General features: G+C 40.3%; 1 protein-coding gene across 3 annotated transcripts in view; it reads left to right on the top strand.

Annotated features, from left to right (window-relative positions):
* Positions 1-16,217, top strand: part of THRAP3 (thyroid hormone receptor associated protein 3) — a 78,078-nt gene that overhangs the window by 44,471 nt on the left and 17,390 nt on the right. For all 3 annotated transcript variants that reach the window (XM_058718038.1, XM_058718036.1, XM_058718037.1), the window contains exon 3: positions 13,261-13,428. In XM_058718038.1, coding sequence (XP_058574021.1) covers positions 13,292-13,428 — 137 coding nt within the window. In that variant the 5' untranslated portion in view covers positions 13,261-13,291. The remainder of the gene's footprint in view (positions 1-13,260; positions 13,429-16,217) is intronic.

The following is a 16,217-nucleotide window of genomic DNA, read 5'->3' as shown; positions in this document are numbered from 1 at the left end:
AATTGACATACTCATTTCAAGTGTACAACAGGGGTGCCTGGGTGGCTCGGTCGGTTAAGCGGCCGACTTCAGCTTAGGTCATGATCTCATGGTTCGTGGGTTCGAGCCCCGCGTCGGGCTCTGTGCTGACTGCTCAGAGCCTGGAGCCTGTTTCAGATTCTGTGTCTCCCTCTCTCTCTGCCCCTCCCCTGTTCATGCTCTGTCTCTCTCTGTCTCAAAAATAAATAAACGTTTTAAAAAGAAAATTAAAAAAAAAGTTTAATTTCAAGTGTACAACATAATGATTTGATATTTATATTTGTAATTTTTTTAATATAAGGAGTCTCTCGTTTTTCGTTCTTTTGTTTTTTGTTTTCTGTTTTTATTTCAAGGGAAAAGATACAGGAAAATAGCTGCAGAGACTGGCTACATTCACCCAAATTTGTTAGCATTTTGACTATAAGTAGAGCCTACCTGCAGAGAGTTGATGGTTTTTGAAGCTGCGTGGTGGGCACACTTGGGTTCCTTACACTGTTCTATTTTTGAGTATGAATCAACACTTCCATAATAAAAACATTTTAAAGAAATAGAACTCAGTTGACTGTAAAGCAAGCCTTTCCTAACCCTCTCTAAAGTCCTAAAAGAATAAAACAATTCCAGTGTGATAAGACTTTCTCAAATGGACTTCGAGTAATTACAGTGCAGCTTTATTTATTTAGGGTCATGGAAGTTACTATTTTAGATTTTTTAAAATATCTCAGAAGAAGGTAGATAGGTGTGTTATTCCACATTAAAGGTGAAAGAATCAACCCATTAACTCCAGAATGTCGACAACTTTTATGTTTAGAATAATGGGGTGAAGTCATCTGTAGAATGACCAGCTAAGAGAATTATATGTAAAGTAAGAAGCTGTCATTCTATGTCCCTCATTTTATGTCTCTCCCTTCTCCTGCCCCCTTCCTCTTAAATCTTCCTTCCTGCTCTGCAGAGGTAACAACTGTTAACAGTTTGCTGCATGTGCTTAAGTAGGTACATCTTAAATGTACATCTGCACCCACATAGTACACATTTTTAAAGAAGTTCTACCAAATTCCGTAGAATTCGGTATGTATGTATGTATGTATGTATGTATGTATTTATTTATTTTTTAATGTTTATTTATTTATTTATTTATTTATTTTTTTCAACATTTTTTATTTTTATTTTTTGGGACAGAGAGAGACAGAGCATGAACGGGGGAGGGGCAGAGAGAGAGGGAGACACAGAATCGGAAACAGGCTCCAGGCTCCGAGCCATCAGCCCAGAGCCTGACGCGGGGCTCGAACTCACGGACCGCGAGATCGTGACCTGGCTGAAGTCGGACGCTTAACCGACTGCGCCACCCAGGCGCCCCAATGTTTATTTATTTTTGAGACAGAGAGAGACAGAGCATGAACAGGGGAGGGTCAGAGAGAGAGGGAGACACAGAATCTGAAACAGGCTCCAGGCTCTGAGCTGTCAGCACAGAGCCCGACGCGGGGCTCGAACTCACGGACCGCAAGATCATGACCTGAGCCAAAGTCGGCCGCTTAACCGACTGAGCCACCCAGACGCCCCTAGAATTCAGTATTTAAAGTTTAAGAATTTCAGCACTAAACTTCCGAATATATTAAATTTTTTTTTTTAATGTTTGTTTATTTTTGAGAGAGACCGTGCAAGTGTGGGATGGGCAGAGAGAGAAAGGGAGATGGAATCTGAAGCAGGCTCCAGGCTCTGAGCTGTCAGCACAGGGCCCGACGCAGAGCTCCAACACACAAACTGTGAGATTATGACCTGAGCCAAGTCAGATTCTTAACTGACTGAGCCACCCAGACACCCCCAGAATAATTTTGATTTTATAATCTAGGCAAGGTCAAGTCTTTTATTATTTCTTTAGGTTGTTTAAGCAATAAAATTGCCATTCTCCCCAAAGGCCCTTTCCCACCTTTAGGAAGGTACTTAATGCATGTGTGATTATTCTTCTCTATAAGTTTTAGAATCTCAGAATTGAAATTAGTATTATATTTATTAGCTTACTTAATAATTTAAGAGAGCCAGTTAATAGAGTTGATTATTAAATCTGTAAATATAATACTAATTTCAGTTCTGAATGGAAATCAGATCAGAGACCCCCTTCATTGTCATTCTCCCCAAAGGCCCCTCCCCCACCTGAGTTCAGTTTCTTCAGGGATGTGGGTGGGGTGTGAAGCTTTAGCAAAGTGTTACCCTAGAGATACCCCAAGCTGCTCTTGATTCTGTTTCTGTCTCTCACTCAGGAGAGGGATAATCTCCAGAGAAAAGCATAAAATAGTAAACATGTGTAATGTTTCACCTGAGCCCTGCTTTCCTAGCCAGAAGTATCCAGAGGCATACAAAGCACAAGTCAGACCATTGCTTTGTTCACAACTTTTTATGAATGGTGAATTTCTTTCTTGGTAGTTTTCCGTCTATCTTTTCTTTATCTTAGTCATTTTGTGTCTTGTTGACCAAGAATATCTACTTCTTGCACTAGTGACTATTAAAAGCATGGCTTTTTTTTTTTTTTTAATTTATTTATTGTATTGAGAGAGAGAGCGAGCACACGCATGAGCGGTGGAGGGGGAGAGAGAATCCCAAGCAGGCTCCGTGCTGTCAGAGCAGAGCCCATTGTGGGATGGGACATGATCCCAGGAACCTTGAGATTATGATCTGAGCTGAGATCAAGAGTCAGATGCTTAACTGAATGAGCCACCCAGGCGCCCCCAAAGCATGGCTGTCTTGACTGGACTTGGTGGCATTGAAGTTTTACTCTGACCTGGCACTAATAAATAGTGTGTCAGTATCTCCCTAACACGGAGGTCAGTTTGGCTTTCTGTACCTTGGAGTAAGATGTAGAAGGGACAAGAAAGAGTGATCTCAACTTCCCATTGAGCAGCAGTGGTTAGCCTATGGTATATACTTAATTCTATCCTGGATTGTATTATTTATATATGATAAACTGCTACTTTGGTGGAGAGCTTGGAGAATGAAGAGGAAGTTTGAAATGTGAAGTGTCCAGTCTTGTGGCTAATGACTTTGCGAAGTGCTGAAGATGCAACTGGAGAGCAAATCAGACGTGATCTCCGACCAGCTCATTTTGTAGCCTCCTGGTTTTGGTATCCCAGGTCGTGAAACTAATTTGGTTAGCAACCTTACGGTCCTCAAATGTAGTGCCGTCTGATCCGGAAAAGTGTGCTGTCTTCTGGCAGAGCAGACTCAGTCTTGGGGTGTATGCAAAGGACAGCCAGTCCAGGCCCATGTGGATTCAGTCCTCAGGAACTTTCTTCATCCTTTTTGGGTTATGTTAGAGATCCATAAACAGTGGAAACTAATTTTCCCTTCCCAAGTGAGGGCCATTTTTTAATCCTAGGTATATTCATGTTTCTTGTTATCAGTCTCTTGTCACATGAAGCTCTTTGTTCTCTACACCTGGCTGTAGCTCTCTGATTTAGGCTCTGTAAAATCACTGATGTCTGCAGAAACATTCCTGCCGTCTTTGGCAAGAGACGACTTTTTGTGCTGGAAGTTCTGAGATTTGTTTTAAGTAGAGCCTGTTTCCATTTTTTTGGAATGTTAGAGCTGGAGATAGGGGTGGGGGAAGACAGCTGTTTTGTGCTTTAAGCATTTCAGCTTTGCTGGTATAAGAATTAAGTTCTTTCAGAGATCATTATGCTTCAGAGATTTAAAAAGTTTTTTTCAAGTTTATTTTGAGAGAGTGAGCAAAAGTGAGCGGGGGAGGGGCACAGAGAGAGGGAGTGTGAGAGGATCCAAGCAGGCTGTGCACTATCAGTGCTGAGCCCAATGCTGGGCTTGAACTCAGGAACCTCAAGATCATGACCTGAGCCAAAACCAAGAGTGGGACACCTAACCGACTGAGCCACTCAGGCTCCCCCAGAGATTCTTACTTTAACTTGACCAGATTCACAGGAGACTGATGGGTACAATATGCAAATGGAGTAGCTAACCTTTAAGGTAATGGTGAGTCACCATATTAAAAACTTCATGTTGGGGCACTGTCAGCATAGAGCCTGCTTGGGATATTCTTCCCCCCCCCCCCCCCCCCCCCCTTTCTGCTTGCGTGCTCTTTCTCTCTCAAAATAAACTTTAAAAAAGAAAAAAAAAATTCGTGTTTGAATTTTGGACCTATTTAGCTTTGGAACTTTGAGGGTGAGATACCTAACCCCTTAAGTCCCTTTTTTTTCTTGTCTGTGAAACAGGACAGAGCATAGTATTTAATGAGGTTTGTGTGTATAAAATGAGCTAATGCTGAAGGTTTGTAGCTCCTTGTCTGGCATATCTTGGTAAATATTAGCAGTTGTTACTGAGGTTCTCAATTACAAAAAAACAATTTTTTTTTTTTTTAACGCGGGGCTTGAATTCATGCCCCTGATGTCAAGACCTGAGCTGAGATCAAGAATCAAATACTCAACAGACTGAGCCACCCAGGCACCCCCTAGCAGTTGTTATTGATAAATCAAAGTGCCAGGAATCCGTTTCCATTAGATACATATCTAGCAAGAAAGCCAGTTCGCAGGACAGTCTTTTATGATAGGCAGGTCCATTCAGAGGCCAAGCTGATTTAGAAGGATGTTTGATGAATGTATTCTTGGTACAGATTCTAGATGTGTCTCCACCCCTGCAAGCTAGCTCTGCGCCCAACGCAGGACTTGAACTCATTCTAGATATAGAGCAGGAGGAAGTAGATATTCTTTATTTTACCCCCAGGTAAACTCTGTGCCCACTGTGGAGCTTGAACTCACAACGGTGACTGAGATCAAGAGTTGTATGCTCTAGTGACTTGAGTCAACCAGGTGCCCCAGAAGCTAGATGTTCTTTTTTTTTTTTTTTTTAATTTTTTTAACGTTTATTTATTTTTGAGACAGAGACAGAGTATGAACAGGGGAGGGGCAGAGAGAGAGGGAGACACAGAATCTGAAATGGGCTCCAGACTCCGAGCTGTCAGCACAGAGCCCGACGCGGGGCTCGAACTCACGGACCGTGAGATCATGACCTGAGCCGAAGTCGGACGCTTAACCGACTGAGCCACCCAGGTGCCCCAGAAGCTAGATGTTCTTAACAAGTAAGCCCATCAAATCATCATAGCTGAATTGCCCTACTTGAGGAAATGATATATCCTAACTCTTCAGGATAGTCCCAATTTAAAATCCTTTTCCCCATTGTCATCATAAGTATGTATCCTATAAACTTTACATTGCTGGGGACAAACAACCCCCACCCTAGCCTGTCTTAGCCAGAAGCAAAGCAGAAACTTCCATTGGGTTATTTGCTAATTTTCAGGTTTGAACTCTATGGTCCTGTACTTTTAGGGTTCTTTAGATGATTGTTATGGGTCATTAAATTCTAGCTTTCTCTTTCTCTGAACTTCAAGAAGATGCAAATTCTTAATGCTTGTTTCCTCCTTTCAGTATTTATTCGTGACTAAAACTTGTGTGTTTTATAAAGTTAGATCATAGATGTTATGCATTTCAATATTTCAGTGTATCATATGGTATTTACATTTTAAATTAGAGACTTACCTAAAAGAACTCTAAGCCTTATGCTAAGATTCTTGTGTTTCTTTTTGGAGGGTTAGTTTTGGGGAAGATTTCCATAGGTGACCGTTCTTATCCATTGTTTTGACCATTAGTTGCCTCTTAGAGGGTGATATTTATTGATCCTTCCTGAAATTCGCTTGGTTTAGAGCTTACTTGGGTCCTGTAACCCAAATTAAACATTAAAATAAATGTTCCTTTGTAACACTGCTGCTTTCTTGAATTAACACTTGGCTTTTCTGTCATGGGTCCTTGGAGTAAGCATTAGTAATGAAAGTTTCATGATGTTAATACATCTGAGTAACTTAGGAAGATAAGACAAAGGCACCTCTATATGCTTCATTGCTGCAAGGAATCTGCTGGTGCTGGAAGAGGCTGGTGTTTATCAGGAGAATACCTAGGATTTTGATCTTAAATTGGTTGTAATGTGTATATTGAAATGAGAGTTAGTACCATGCGAAATGTTGTGAATATGCTCAAGGTATGTGAGATCTCTTGAAGAAATCGAATGTCCTGTGAGATAGTAAATGTGATATGGGAATGAGAAAAGAAAAAAAAGAATATAGTCTGCCCAGCAAAGCCCTCTACAGACATTAGATTAGAGCAGTGGAGCCATTCAGAATAGTTCAGGTGCAGCTATCCAGAGATCAGACTGTTCGTCATAGGCATTTGTCCCTTGCCCAGCTCCCGTTTCCCTGTCTTTCCATGGGTTTAGAAAGCTTTAAAGGACTTAGGTTTGAATTGATTTCACATATTAGGGAAGATTTGGGTCTGCTTCATGTTACCATTCTGTTTTTAGGTTATTGTATGTTTGCCTTTAGTTTTTATTTACTTGACTAATAAAATCCTTTCTTTAAACTTTTTTTTTTTTTTTTTTAATGTTTTTATTTTTTGAGAGGCGGAGACAGAGTGTGAGTAGGGGGAGGAGCAGAAAGAGGGAGACACAGAATCCGAAGCAGCCTCCAGGCTCTGAGCTGTCAGCACAGAGCCCGACACGGGGCCTGAACTCACAAACGCAAGATCATGACCTAAGCTGAAGTTGGATGCTCAACCTGCTGAGCCACCCAGGCGCCCCTAAATGCTCTTTCTTTAAAAATAAAGTCTGAGAAGACCTTTTAAAATATGAACCGAATTATTTATGGAGTGAAGGATAGTTGTTTGGTTTATGTGTAGCTTGGTTGTTTGGCATGCAAAGGTTGGAACCCCGTGTGGCCTATTGAGGTTCTATCTGGCACTACTTAGTTTTAGGAACCCAATCTCCTGCCTCCTTTCAGTAGGCTACCTGCAGGGTTCCAGCCATGGGGTAAATACTCCCATAATGTTTATTCTGGTGAATTCAGCAGATGCCTACAACTTGGCCAAGGTAATGCTGGCATAATCACTTAGGGACACTGAGAAGAAACTTAATCTGAAGTGAGAAGGGAAAAGGAATAATTTAATTCATCCTTTGAGAGTTTTTGATTTAGAGAAGTTTTGGCTTTGTCTGCCAATGTTACTTCTTCTTTGAGTTGAATAATAAGATATGTTTTTAATGATATAAAAGTCATATAATTATATATCTTAATGCCTTCATTTTAAGTACAATGCATCTGTTCTCCCAAGGCCTGTTTATCTGCTTGGTAATTAGAGGAGGGAGTGGTTTGGGTGGGGAAGGCTTGGGGGACTGTGCTCTCAAGTGGCTCTGCGGGAGCAGTTTGAAAGTGAACCCTTGCTCCAAGTGACTGAATTGTATCTGAAATAATTTCAAAAAGGCTGTTTGAAATTCTTCTCTTGGGTTTTAAAGAAAAGGTAGGAAAAAAGAGAACAGTAGTCAGATAAACATACAAGATGGAGGAGGAAGACCTCTTGCAGCTGCAGAACGGTGTGTGAGAGAAGATACTGGGACGTGCTCCAAATCTGCATGTGCTTGGTATGGCTTTCCAGAAAGAGACATTTTCAGATGCATTAATAGTATCTAAAGAGTTCTGTAGTTGGCCACATTTGGAGAATTCCTTTAAGTTCTGAGTTTCCAATGAAGGAAGACAAACTGGTACCACATCGTCTAAAGACTATTGGAAAGTTGAGGATATTTGGGTCTTACCAGGCCCTTAACTATAGGAGTTTAGAGCCAGGTCCTATGCTTCCGCATCCTTAACATGCCAGGCACATAGTGGATAGTAAGTATTGATTGCTACTTGTTCCGTTGGTGGATTCTTCTATAATGCTGGTGGAGGAACAGCACTCCCTTACCTTCATTGTGAGAAGAAGTTTTTACCCAGATTGTGTTTGAGGGGGTATGTTTTTGCCTGAGGCACGTTTCATAGCCATGAGCTGCCATATTAAGCCATAGTTCTTCTGTAAGGACTAGACTCTTCTATAGTATTTGAAATGAAACAAGCCTCTCCAGGAAGAGTGGGGTTTGTTGAAGAAGCAGAACTTCCCTTTGGGGAAATTTTAGTTTGAACAGAAATCAAATGCTAGGAATTTGTAACATGTAAAAAGGTGCCAGATTGATTTCCAAGGTGATGTTTGTCCCATTTCCCAATATACTTGTAGAACATGAACAAGGAAGAAATGGTAGAAACAGGAAAAGGTGTGTGTAATCACGTAAAGTCTGAAAGTCTTTAAAATAGAATTGAGAGTTGTTTCGAATGAACTTTGCTGATCTGATCAAATGGCTTTACTTACGTTTGTCCCTACCGTATACTAAAAGGGATTTATTTCTATATGTATTTATGGATATCCAGAGAAAAAACTTCATGTCTTTTGGACATTTCCTTTCCCTTTTTCTTCCTGTAATTTGCTGTTTGTTATTCTTCAGGTGACCACTTAAATGCCAGCTTTTCACCATCTTATCTTCATCATCTTATCTAAATAAAATAAGTCAGTACTACTCTGCATAAGCTTACTAACATTATGTGGTCTTTGTCTTTTAGTAACTACCAGAATTTGTAATTACATCTTTGCTTGCTTCCTTATTTGCTGTCTTTTAGCACCTCTAGACTTTGAGATCCATGAAGGCCAGAATCAGTTCTGCTTTAATTTTAATTTAACTGTTTATCCTCTATTTAGCATCCTCTCAAATGAGTTAAGTGATTCATTGCTTTATCTCCAGCTGTGGTTTCATTTTATCCAGAGTCACTCCACTTATATCTCAGAGTATAATGATGTTTTTAAAATCAGTTTCAATTCACGTTTAAAAAGTTCCAGGAGTAGGAGTAAGGGTGGTATCACAGTATTGTGACTCTTAAGCACACTTGTCAATTCTAGTAAGTTTATATTTAGAAATGTTAGGTTTGGCTTTATCTGCATTTAGATGACAAGTTTTTCTTCCTCTTAATGAACATAAGCTTTGTAATTTTCCAATTTCTGGGGGTGAAATGAGTATTTCAACACTAGCTTGCTGATCCTTTTTTTTCTTTTTTCTTTTTTTTATTGTCCACCTGTTGTGGACAATACCAGTGATCTAAAAGGATTTTTCATTCTGACTTCAGCTAAAATTGAAGATTGGGCAGAGATATCACGAGGCAGAAATAGCCCTAAATTTGTGACAGAAAAAAAGCCATTCAGCAAGACTATACCTAAAATTTGCTGAAGGCCAACCAGAAAAACAAAATGCATTTTCCATATTCAGTTCCTTTAAATTGCTCAGTTACACCTCCACCTCTTCATCCCTGAATAGCTACTTAGTCCTCTACCCTGGCTTTGTACAGTGACACTTCTGCCAAAAATCGGCTTCAAATGGAAATCTCTTTGACCTTGCTGGAGCACACAACAGTTCAGTCCCTTTAGCAGGGCCTAGACTCTAGGTCTTTGGTTCCCTCATTTAGCAATATCTTACTATCGTTTTTGTCTCTGGCTTCCGAGTGGTTTCCCGTCCTCCAAATCAGGTCTCTTTCCTATGGGTATAGTTATTTCCCCTATGATCTAGTGCGATAGCAGCCTCCTGGACTTGCTTGCCTTTCTACAAACTCTTAAAATTTGTATCTAAAACTGGGGTGTAATAATTAGAGACTGGGGCGAACTTGAACTTGAATTCACGTATTATGAGATCACGACCTGAACCGGAATCAAGAGTCCGCCCTTTAACAGACTGAGCCACCTGAGGAGATGGCTTTTGAGCTAAGATCTGAATAACAAAATCTGAGAGGTAGGGGAGGGTGAAATGTTTGTTGATTATCATTTTCCCTTTACAAGCCAGGGTCAGCATCATAAAAGAATCTACAGCAAAACTGTGAAGCAGTGAGGTGTGATAGAATAAGCCCTAGAATTTTGGCCTGGTTTGGCTATTAACCAGCTTTGTGGTTTTTGGCCGATCCCGTGTTCTTCCTGATACACACAAGCTATAGCCCTTCAACTTTTTGCTCCTTGGAAGTCACCACAGTTGTAGTCATAGGGTATAAAGGAGAATAAGTGAGCCGGCTTGATAGAGTGCGAGTGTGCCTTGCTGACCAAACTTAGCGGGCTTGTCGGCGCAATTCTGAGGCTCTCCATTCATTCATTCATTCCTGCGGGGGAGGAAAAACAAGGAAAAAGACAGTTTTGTTTTTTCATGGGCAAATGACCCCCAAAAAAGGTTGCCTCTTGATGCTAAAGAAGAGCTAAAAGAAAGTGACAGTTCTTCACTTTATAAATTACCTCAGGACTGTGTTTTATGGATTATATTTATATTTATATTTAGGATTAATATCCTCTATTTTACAGGATGTAGTACCATGGTATTAGAGTATTTGAGAATACTCTTGCATTTTTTTTTTAAATTTTTTTTTTTTCAACGTTTTTTAATTTATTTTTGGGACAGAGAGAGACAGAGCATGAACGGGGGAGGGGCAGAGACAGAGGGAGACACAGAATCGGAAACAGGCTCCAGGCTCCGAGCCATCAGCCCAGAGCCTGACGCGGGGCTCAAACTCACGGACCGCGAGATCGTGACCTGGCTGAAGTCGGACGCTTAACCGACTGCGCCACCCAGGCGCCCCGTCTTGCATTTTTTTTTTTAATTCAAGTATAATTAACATACAGTGTTACATTAGTTTCAGGTATACAATATAGTGATCTAACAGTTCTGTACATTACTCAGTGCTCTTCCTGTCACCTGTTTTACCCATTCCACCCCCTCTCTCCAGCCTTCACTTGGGTAATCATCAGTTCTCTATGCTTAAGAGTCTGTTTTTTTGTTTATGTCTTTTTTCCTCTTTCTCTTTTTTTAAATTAAATTAAATTTGTTTTTCAAAGTTTATTTTTGAGACAGCACGCACAAGCAGGGGGAGGGACAGAGAAATGGGGAGACCGAGGATCCAAAGCAGGCTCTGCGCTGACATCAGAGGGCTCGAAAACAAGAACCGTGAGATCATCATGACCTGAGCTAAAATCAGACTCTTAACCAACTGAGCCACCCAGGCACCCCTATTTGTTTAGTTTCTTAAATTCCACATAGGAGTGAAATCATATGGTAGTTGTCTTTCTCTGACTTCATGTAGCATTATACCCACTAGATCCATCCATGTTGTTGCAAATGGCAAGAATTCACTCATTTTTATGGCTGAGTAATATTCCATTCCACCACAACTTCTTTATATTTTCACCTGTTGATGGACACTTGAGCTGCTTCCGTATTTTGGCTATTGTAAATAGTGCTGCAATAAATATAGGGATGCATCTGTCTTTTCGAATTACTGTTTTCATATTCTTTGGGTAAATACCCAATAATAGAATTACTGGATCATAAGGTAGTTCTGTTTCTAAGTTTTAACTGTTTTCCACAGTGGCCACACCAGTTTGCATCTCCACCAGTAGTGCACAGGGGTTCCTTTTTCTCCACATCCTCACCAACATTTGTTGTTTCTTGTGTTTTTGATTTTAGCCATTGTGTTTTTGATTTTAGCCATTCTGATAGGCATGAGGTGATAACGTCATTGTGGTTTTGATTTGCATTTCCCTGATGATGAGTAATGTCAAGCATCTTTTTATGTGTCTCTTGGCTGTTTATGTATGTCCTCTTTGAAGAGAAATGTCTGTGTCTTCTGCCCATTTTTTAATTGGATTATTTGTTGTTTTTGGTATTGAGTTGTATGAGTTGTTTATATATTTTGGGTACTAATCCCTTATCGTATGTATCATTTGCGTATATCTTCGCCTGTTCAGTAGGTTGTCTTTTTGTTTTACTGATTGTTTCCCCCACTGTGCAGAAGCTTTATTTAAAACACATTTATTTTTATTTTTAATTTAGAGAGAGAGAGTGTGGAGCAGGGGAGAGGGGAAGAGGGAGAGAGAGGCTCCCAACCAGGCTCCAAGCCCAGCACAGAGCCTGACATGGGGCTTGATCCCGCAAGCCTGAGATCATGACCTGAGCCAAAATTAAGAGTTAGACACTCAACCGACTAAGCCACCCAGGCACCCCATTGTGCAGAAGCTTTTTATTTTGATGTAGTCCCAATGGTTTATTTTTACTTTTGTTTCCCCTGCCTCATGAGACCTATATTGGAAAATGTTGCTATAGCCAACGTCAGAGAAATTACTGCCTGTGCCCTCTTCCAGGACTTTTATGGTTTCAAGTCTCACATTTATTAGGTCCTTTATCCATTTTGAGTTTGTTTTTGTGTATGGTACAAGAAAGTCATTCAATTTCATTTGTTTGCATGTAGCTGTTCAGTTTTCCCAACACCATTTTGTGGTGTTCTTGCACACTTTTTAAGCCTTTTTCTTGGAATGAAATATTAAGGATTTGCCCCGTGGCTTTAAGGCCTAGGGAGTAGAGAAATGGTCAGCTGTTGCCATACACTCAGTAATAAGACATCATTGCATAGAGTTTCTTTTCTTAGAATTGGGAAACCCAGGGGGTTCCTGGGTGGCTGTTGGTTAAGGATCTGACTTCGGCTCAGGTCATGATCTCACAGCTCATGAATTCAAGCCCTGCATCGGGCTCTGCTGTACTGACAGCTCAGAACCTGGGCCTGCTTCACATTCTGTGTCTCTTGCTGTCTGTCTGCCCCTCCCTCTTTCTTTCCCTCAAAAATGAACGTTAAAAATTAAAAAAAAAGAATTGGGAAACCTGTCCCAGGTCTTCTCAATACTTTTAACAGCTGACTTAGTCTGAAAAACTTGTCTGCTTACTGAAAAAAAAGACTATGTGTACCAAATCATTGGTAGCTCCTCTCACTTTGTTAAGTGGTTTATTGTGTTTCCAAGTCAGAGCTACAGGTCAGATTTTCCATTTGCTGCTGTGGCTTGGTTTGTTTGGGATTGTGCTGCTTAGAAATCCTTCCCTAAAAAAAAAATAAAAAATAAAAAAATTGTTTTTAAAGTAAGCTCCATGTCCAGCATGGGGCCCAGTCTCACAACCCTGAGATCAAGAGTTGCATGCTCCATCAACTGAGCCAGCCAGGCACCCCTCCCCCCCCAATTTTATTTATTTTTTAAGTAGGCTTCATGCCCAGGGCAGAGCCCAACATGGGGCTTGAACTTGTGACCCTGAGAGTGAAGACCTGAGCTGAAATCAAGAGTCAGTTGCTTAACCGACTGTGCCATCCACCTGGCCCTAAAAAAATCTTTTTAAATGAAGTGTGAACACCGTAGAAATTCCTCTTGATAAACGGGCAGTGTTTTTAATCAGTCATTTCATTTGTTTAAAAAAAACAATTGTTTCTAAGTGTCCAGAGAAGTTCAAGTTTGCAAAGGTATTCCCTCATTTGTTTGCATCTGTTTTCTACTTTAGGTGTAATTAAAAAGTGACCCTCTCTTCAGAGATGTCAAAAACAAACAAGTCCAAGTCTGGATCTCGCTCTTCTCGCTCAAGATCTGCATCAAGATCTCGTTCTCGTTCATTTTCGAAGTCTCGGTCCAGAAGTCGATCTGTTTCTCGTTCAAGGAAGCGCAGGCTGAGGTAAGGGGATGTGATCGTAAATCGGGATAACCATTATATCGGTCAGTGAGGGTCTCTGAAGATGTTTTGCTAGACTCTGTGAGTGTCAAATGGAGTGGGGGGTTGGCTTCAAGTAGAGGGTTGGGCTGTCAGATATTACAGGTTTGTTCAAACGCTGCAAATCCAAATCACCTTTGATTGCCATACTGTTTGCCTAATTCCTTTTCTCCTCTGCCAGCATGTACTGTTTCTCATCTACTTTGGAAGAAAGAGCATTTTGTTTTATTTGAGCTTCAAATCTCTACACGTGATTGATTTCTTCCTGAGGTATTTTTGCAGGCTTTGGACAAAAGATTGTATGCATCATCACCAAAGAAAAGATAGCTAAGGGGATTAATACTATGAGCAACTTTGCGAGGCAAGAAGCCTCGTTAATTCAATAATGTAATTAAACCACAAAAACTTAACAGGAGTCATTTGTGTACATCTGATGTGCCAGTCACTAACAAGCTGTGTCTATTTAGTAAAACACAGCAAAACTATCTAAAAATCACTCTGGTAGATATCTCTGTGCCTAAGTGTACAAATAATTCTTTTGAATTTATTGCCAGTATTCTTTAATTCTGTCAGGTTTCACGTCTTTCAGTGGGTCTCCCGGTTTCAGTTATGTCTTAGAAAAACCTCCATCTCCTTTCCTCTTTTCATGTATTGTGAGTTGGGTTTTTCATTCTTTACAACTTATAATTTTCTCTTGTGAACAGACAAGAACTTTTTTGTAGATACAGTTTCTATCCATGAATATCGATGTATTTAAATACCAAAGTGGGGGATATTTGCACAGCTTCGTTCTTGTTATCAGAATCGCACCAGGCAAGGAAGTAGTTTCTCAGCTTCACCACTTGGACCCCCTCCCCCTGCCCTGCACTCCTTATTTCACATAAGTTTCTAGAATTCTTTTGTTAAATGAATTGATTACAAAATTTAAAATAAACCTCAGGAAAAGTAGTTATTAAGTTGTGTTCTTTACTTCTGTAGTCCTGTGAAGCACTTCTAAAATGTCTTAAGGAATTGGTGGGATTCTTTTTTTCCTCCCAACATCTTAAATGGAATCTGTGAGAGGCCTGCCTGAAAAAATTAATTTCAGACCAGAGAGTGAATAAAAAGTTGGTGTGCATAAATATTAATGATTCTTTTAAAAATATATATTTTTTTAGTGCTTATTTATTTTTTTTTTTTTTAATTTTTTTTTTCAACGTTTTTTATTTATTTTTGGGACAGAGAGAGACAGAGCATGAATGGAGGAAGGGCAGAGAGAGAGGGAGACACAGAATCGGAAACAGGCTCCAGGCTCCGAGCCATCAGCCCAGAGCCTGATAGTGCTTATTTATTTTTGAGAGAGAGAGAGTGCGCTAGTGGGGTAGGGGCAGAGAGAGAGGGAGACAGAGAATCTGATGCAGGCTCCAGGCTCTGAGCTGTCAGTACAGAGCCAGATACGGGACTCGAACTCACAAACTGTGTGGTCATGACCCAAGCTGAAGTTGGAGACTTAACCAACTGAGCCACCCAGGTACCGCTATTAATGATTCTGCTATAAGTTAGAATATACAGAGTCTCTTCCTCAAACAAGAAACACTAGATTTTTTTTTTTTTTTAAAGATAATATTAACACTTTGTGATAATGAGTCCTAGTCTCTCACCCTCTCTTCCGTGTTTTTTGGGCATGCATTTTTAGGTCAAACTTTGTTCAAGCCCTAGGCTAGAGACTGTTGCTTAATTGTGTCAGAGTCAATATAAATAAACTTCTACCTTTCACCAGCCCCGAAAAAAAGAAGAGGGAAACCCACCAAAATATGTTTATATCTACCTTAAGAAGTTGCTGTCAAGGCATGGGACTGAGCAGAGACTCTTAGTAACCTACTCCTGCTTTGCCCCCAGAGTCTTTCGATTAGTGCCATTTCAACTTCACTTTAGCTCAGTTTGTTCTGAAGAGAGTAACACTTTAAAACTTAATCTAGTAGATGGAAATTAAGTAATTGCCTTAAAAACAAGGGCTCTACAACCAAAACTGAATGACAAAATTGAACGCACACAAACCAAATTGAAAAATGCTAACCAGCTCTGAAGTATTTGTGGTAGCTGGGATTCCGGGCAAATCTGTCTGGACAGATGTCTTCGTATTCTACAGATTATTTGGCATGGTCACTGACTTGGCAAATGAGGGAAAAATATCTCGGGCAGTATGTGCTGGGGTAGGCCTAGAGCCACTTTATGTTCTATCTTATACCGAGAAGATTGTTATTTTGGAGGAATTTCTCCACTGGAAAACATGTTTTTATACTCGATTCTAGTCTGACATCTCTGTTTTTTAGAAACAGATAAATTTGCCACTGGATGTTCACTTTTTATTTCTGGCTTATCTGTTCCATGATTTTTTTTCCTTTTTTTTCCCCTCTCCTACAAGGAAAGTATACTATCCAGAGAGTTTGAGAAACCATGCCTTTAAATTAACTTAACTGCTGAGTTCTACAGAATTGGAGAAAATTGATTGTTTCCTTGTATTTCACAGACTGTATCCTTTTAAGTGACTTCTTGTAAATAACTTCATTTGCAATCTGCAGAGACTCATGTTCTTGCATCTGTGCAATGACTGCGGGGTTTGGATGCGGTATGCCACAGGGCCCGCACTAGTAGTTGGTGACAGAAGCAGCAGTAGCCTCTGAGGATGGGACATGAATTAAACCCTCCTTAGTGCTGGTGGTGCATCACCTCCCTCAAGTATAGCCATTTAATCGGGTCATACACACTTTCAT

The sequence above is a fragment of the Neofelis nebulosa genome, chromosome 2 (genome assembly GCF_028018385.1).
Source record: "Neofelis nebulosa isolate mNeoNeb1 chromosome 2, mNeoNeb1.pri, whole genome shotgun sequence".
NCBI classification, from domain to species: Eukaryota; Metazoa; Chordata; class Mammalia; order Carnivora; family Felidae; genus Neofelis; species Neofelis nebulosa.
The sequence above is the reverse complement of the archived record's forward strand: the minus strand, read 5'-3'. Positions and strand labels throughout refer to the sequence as shown.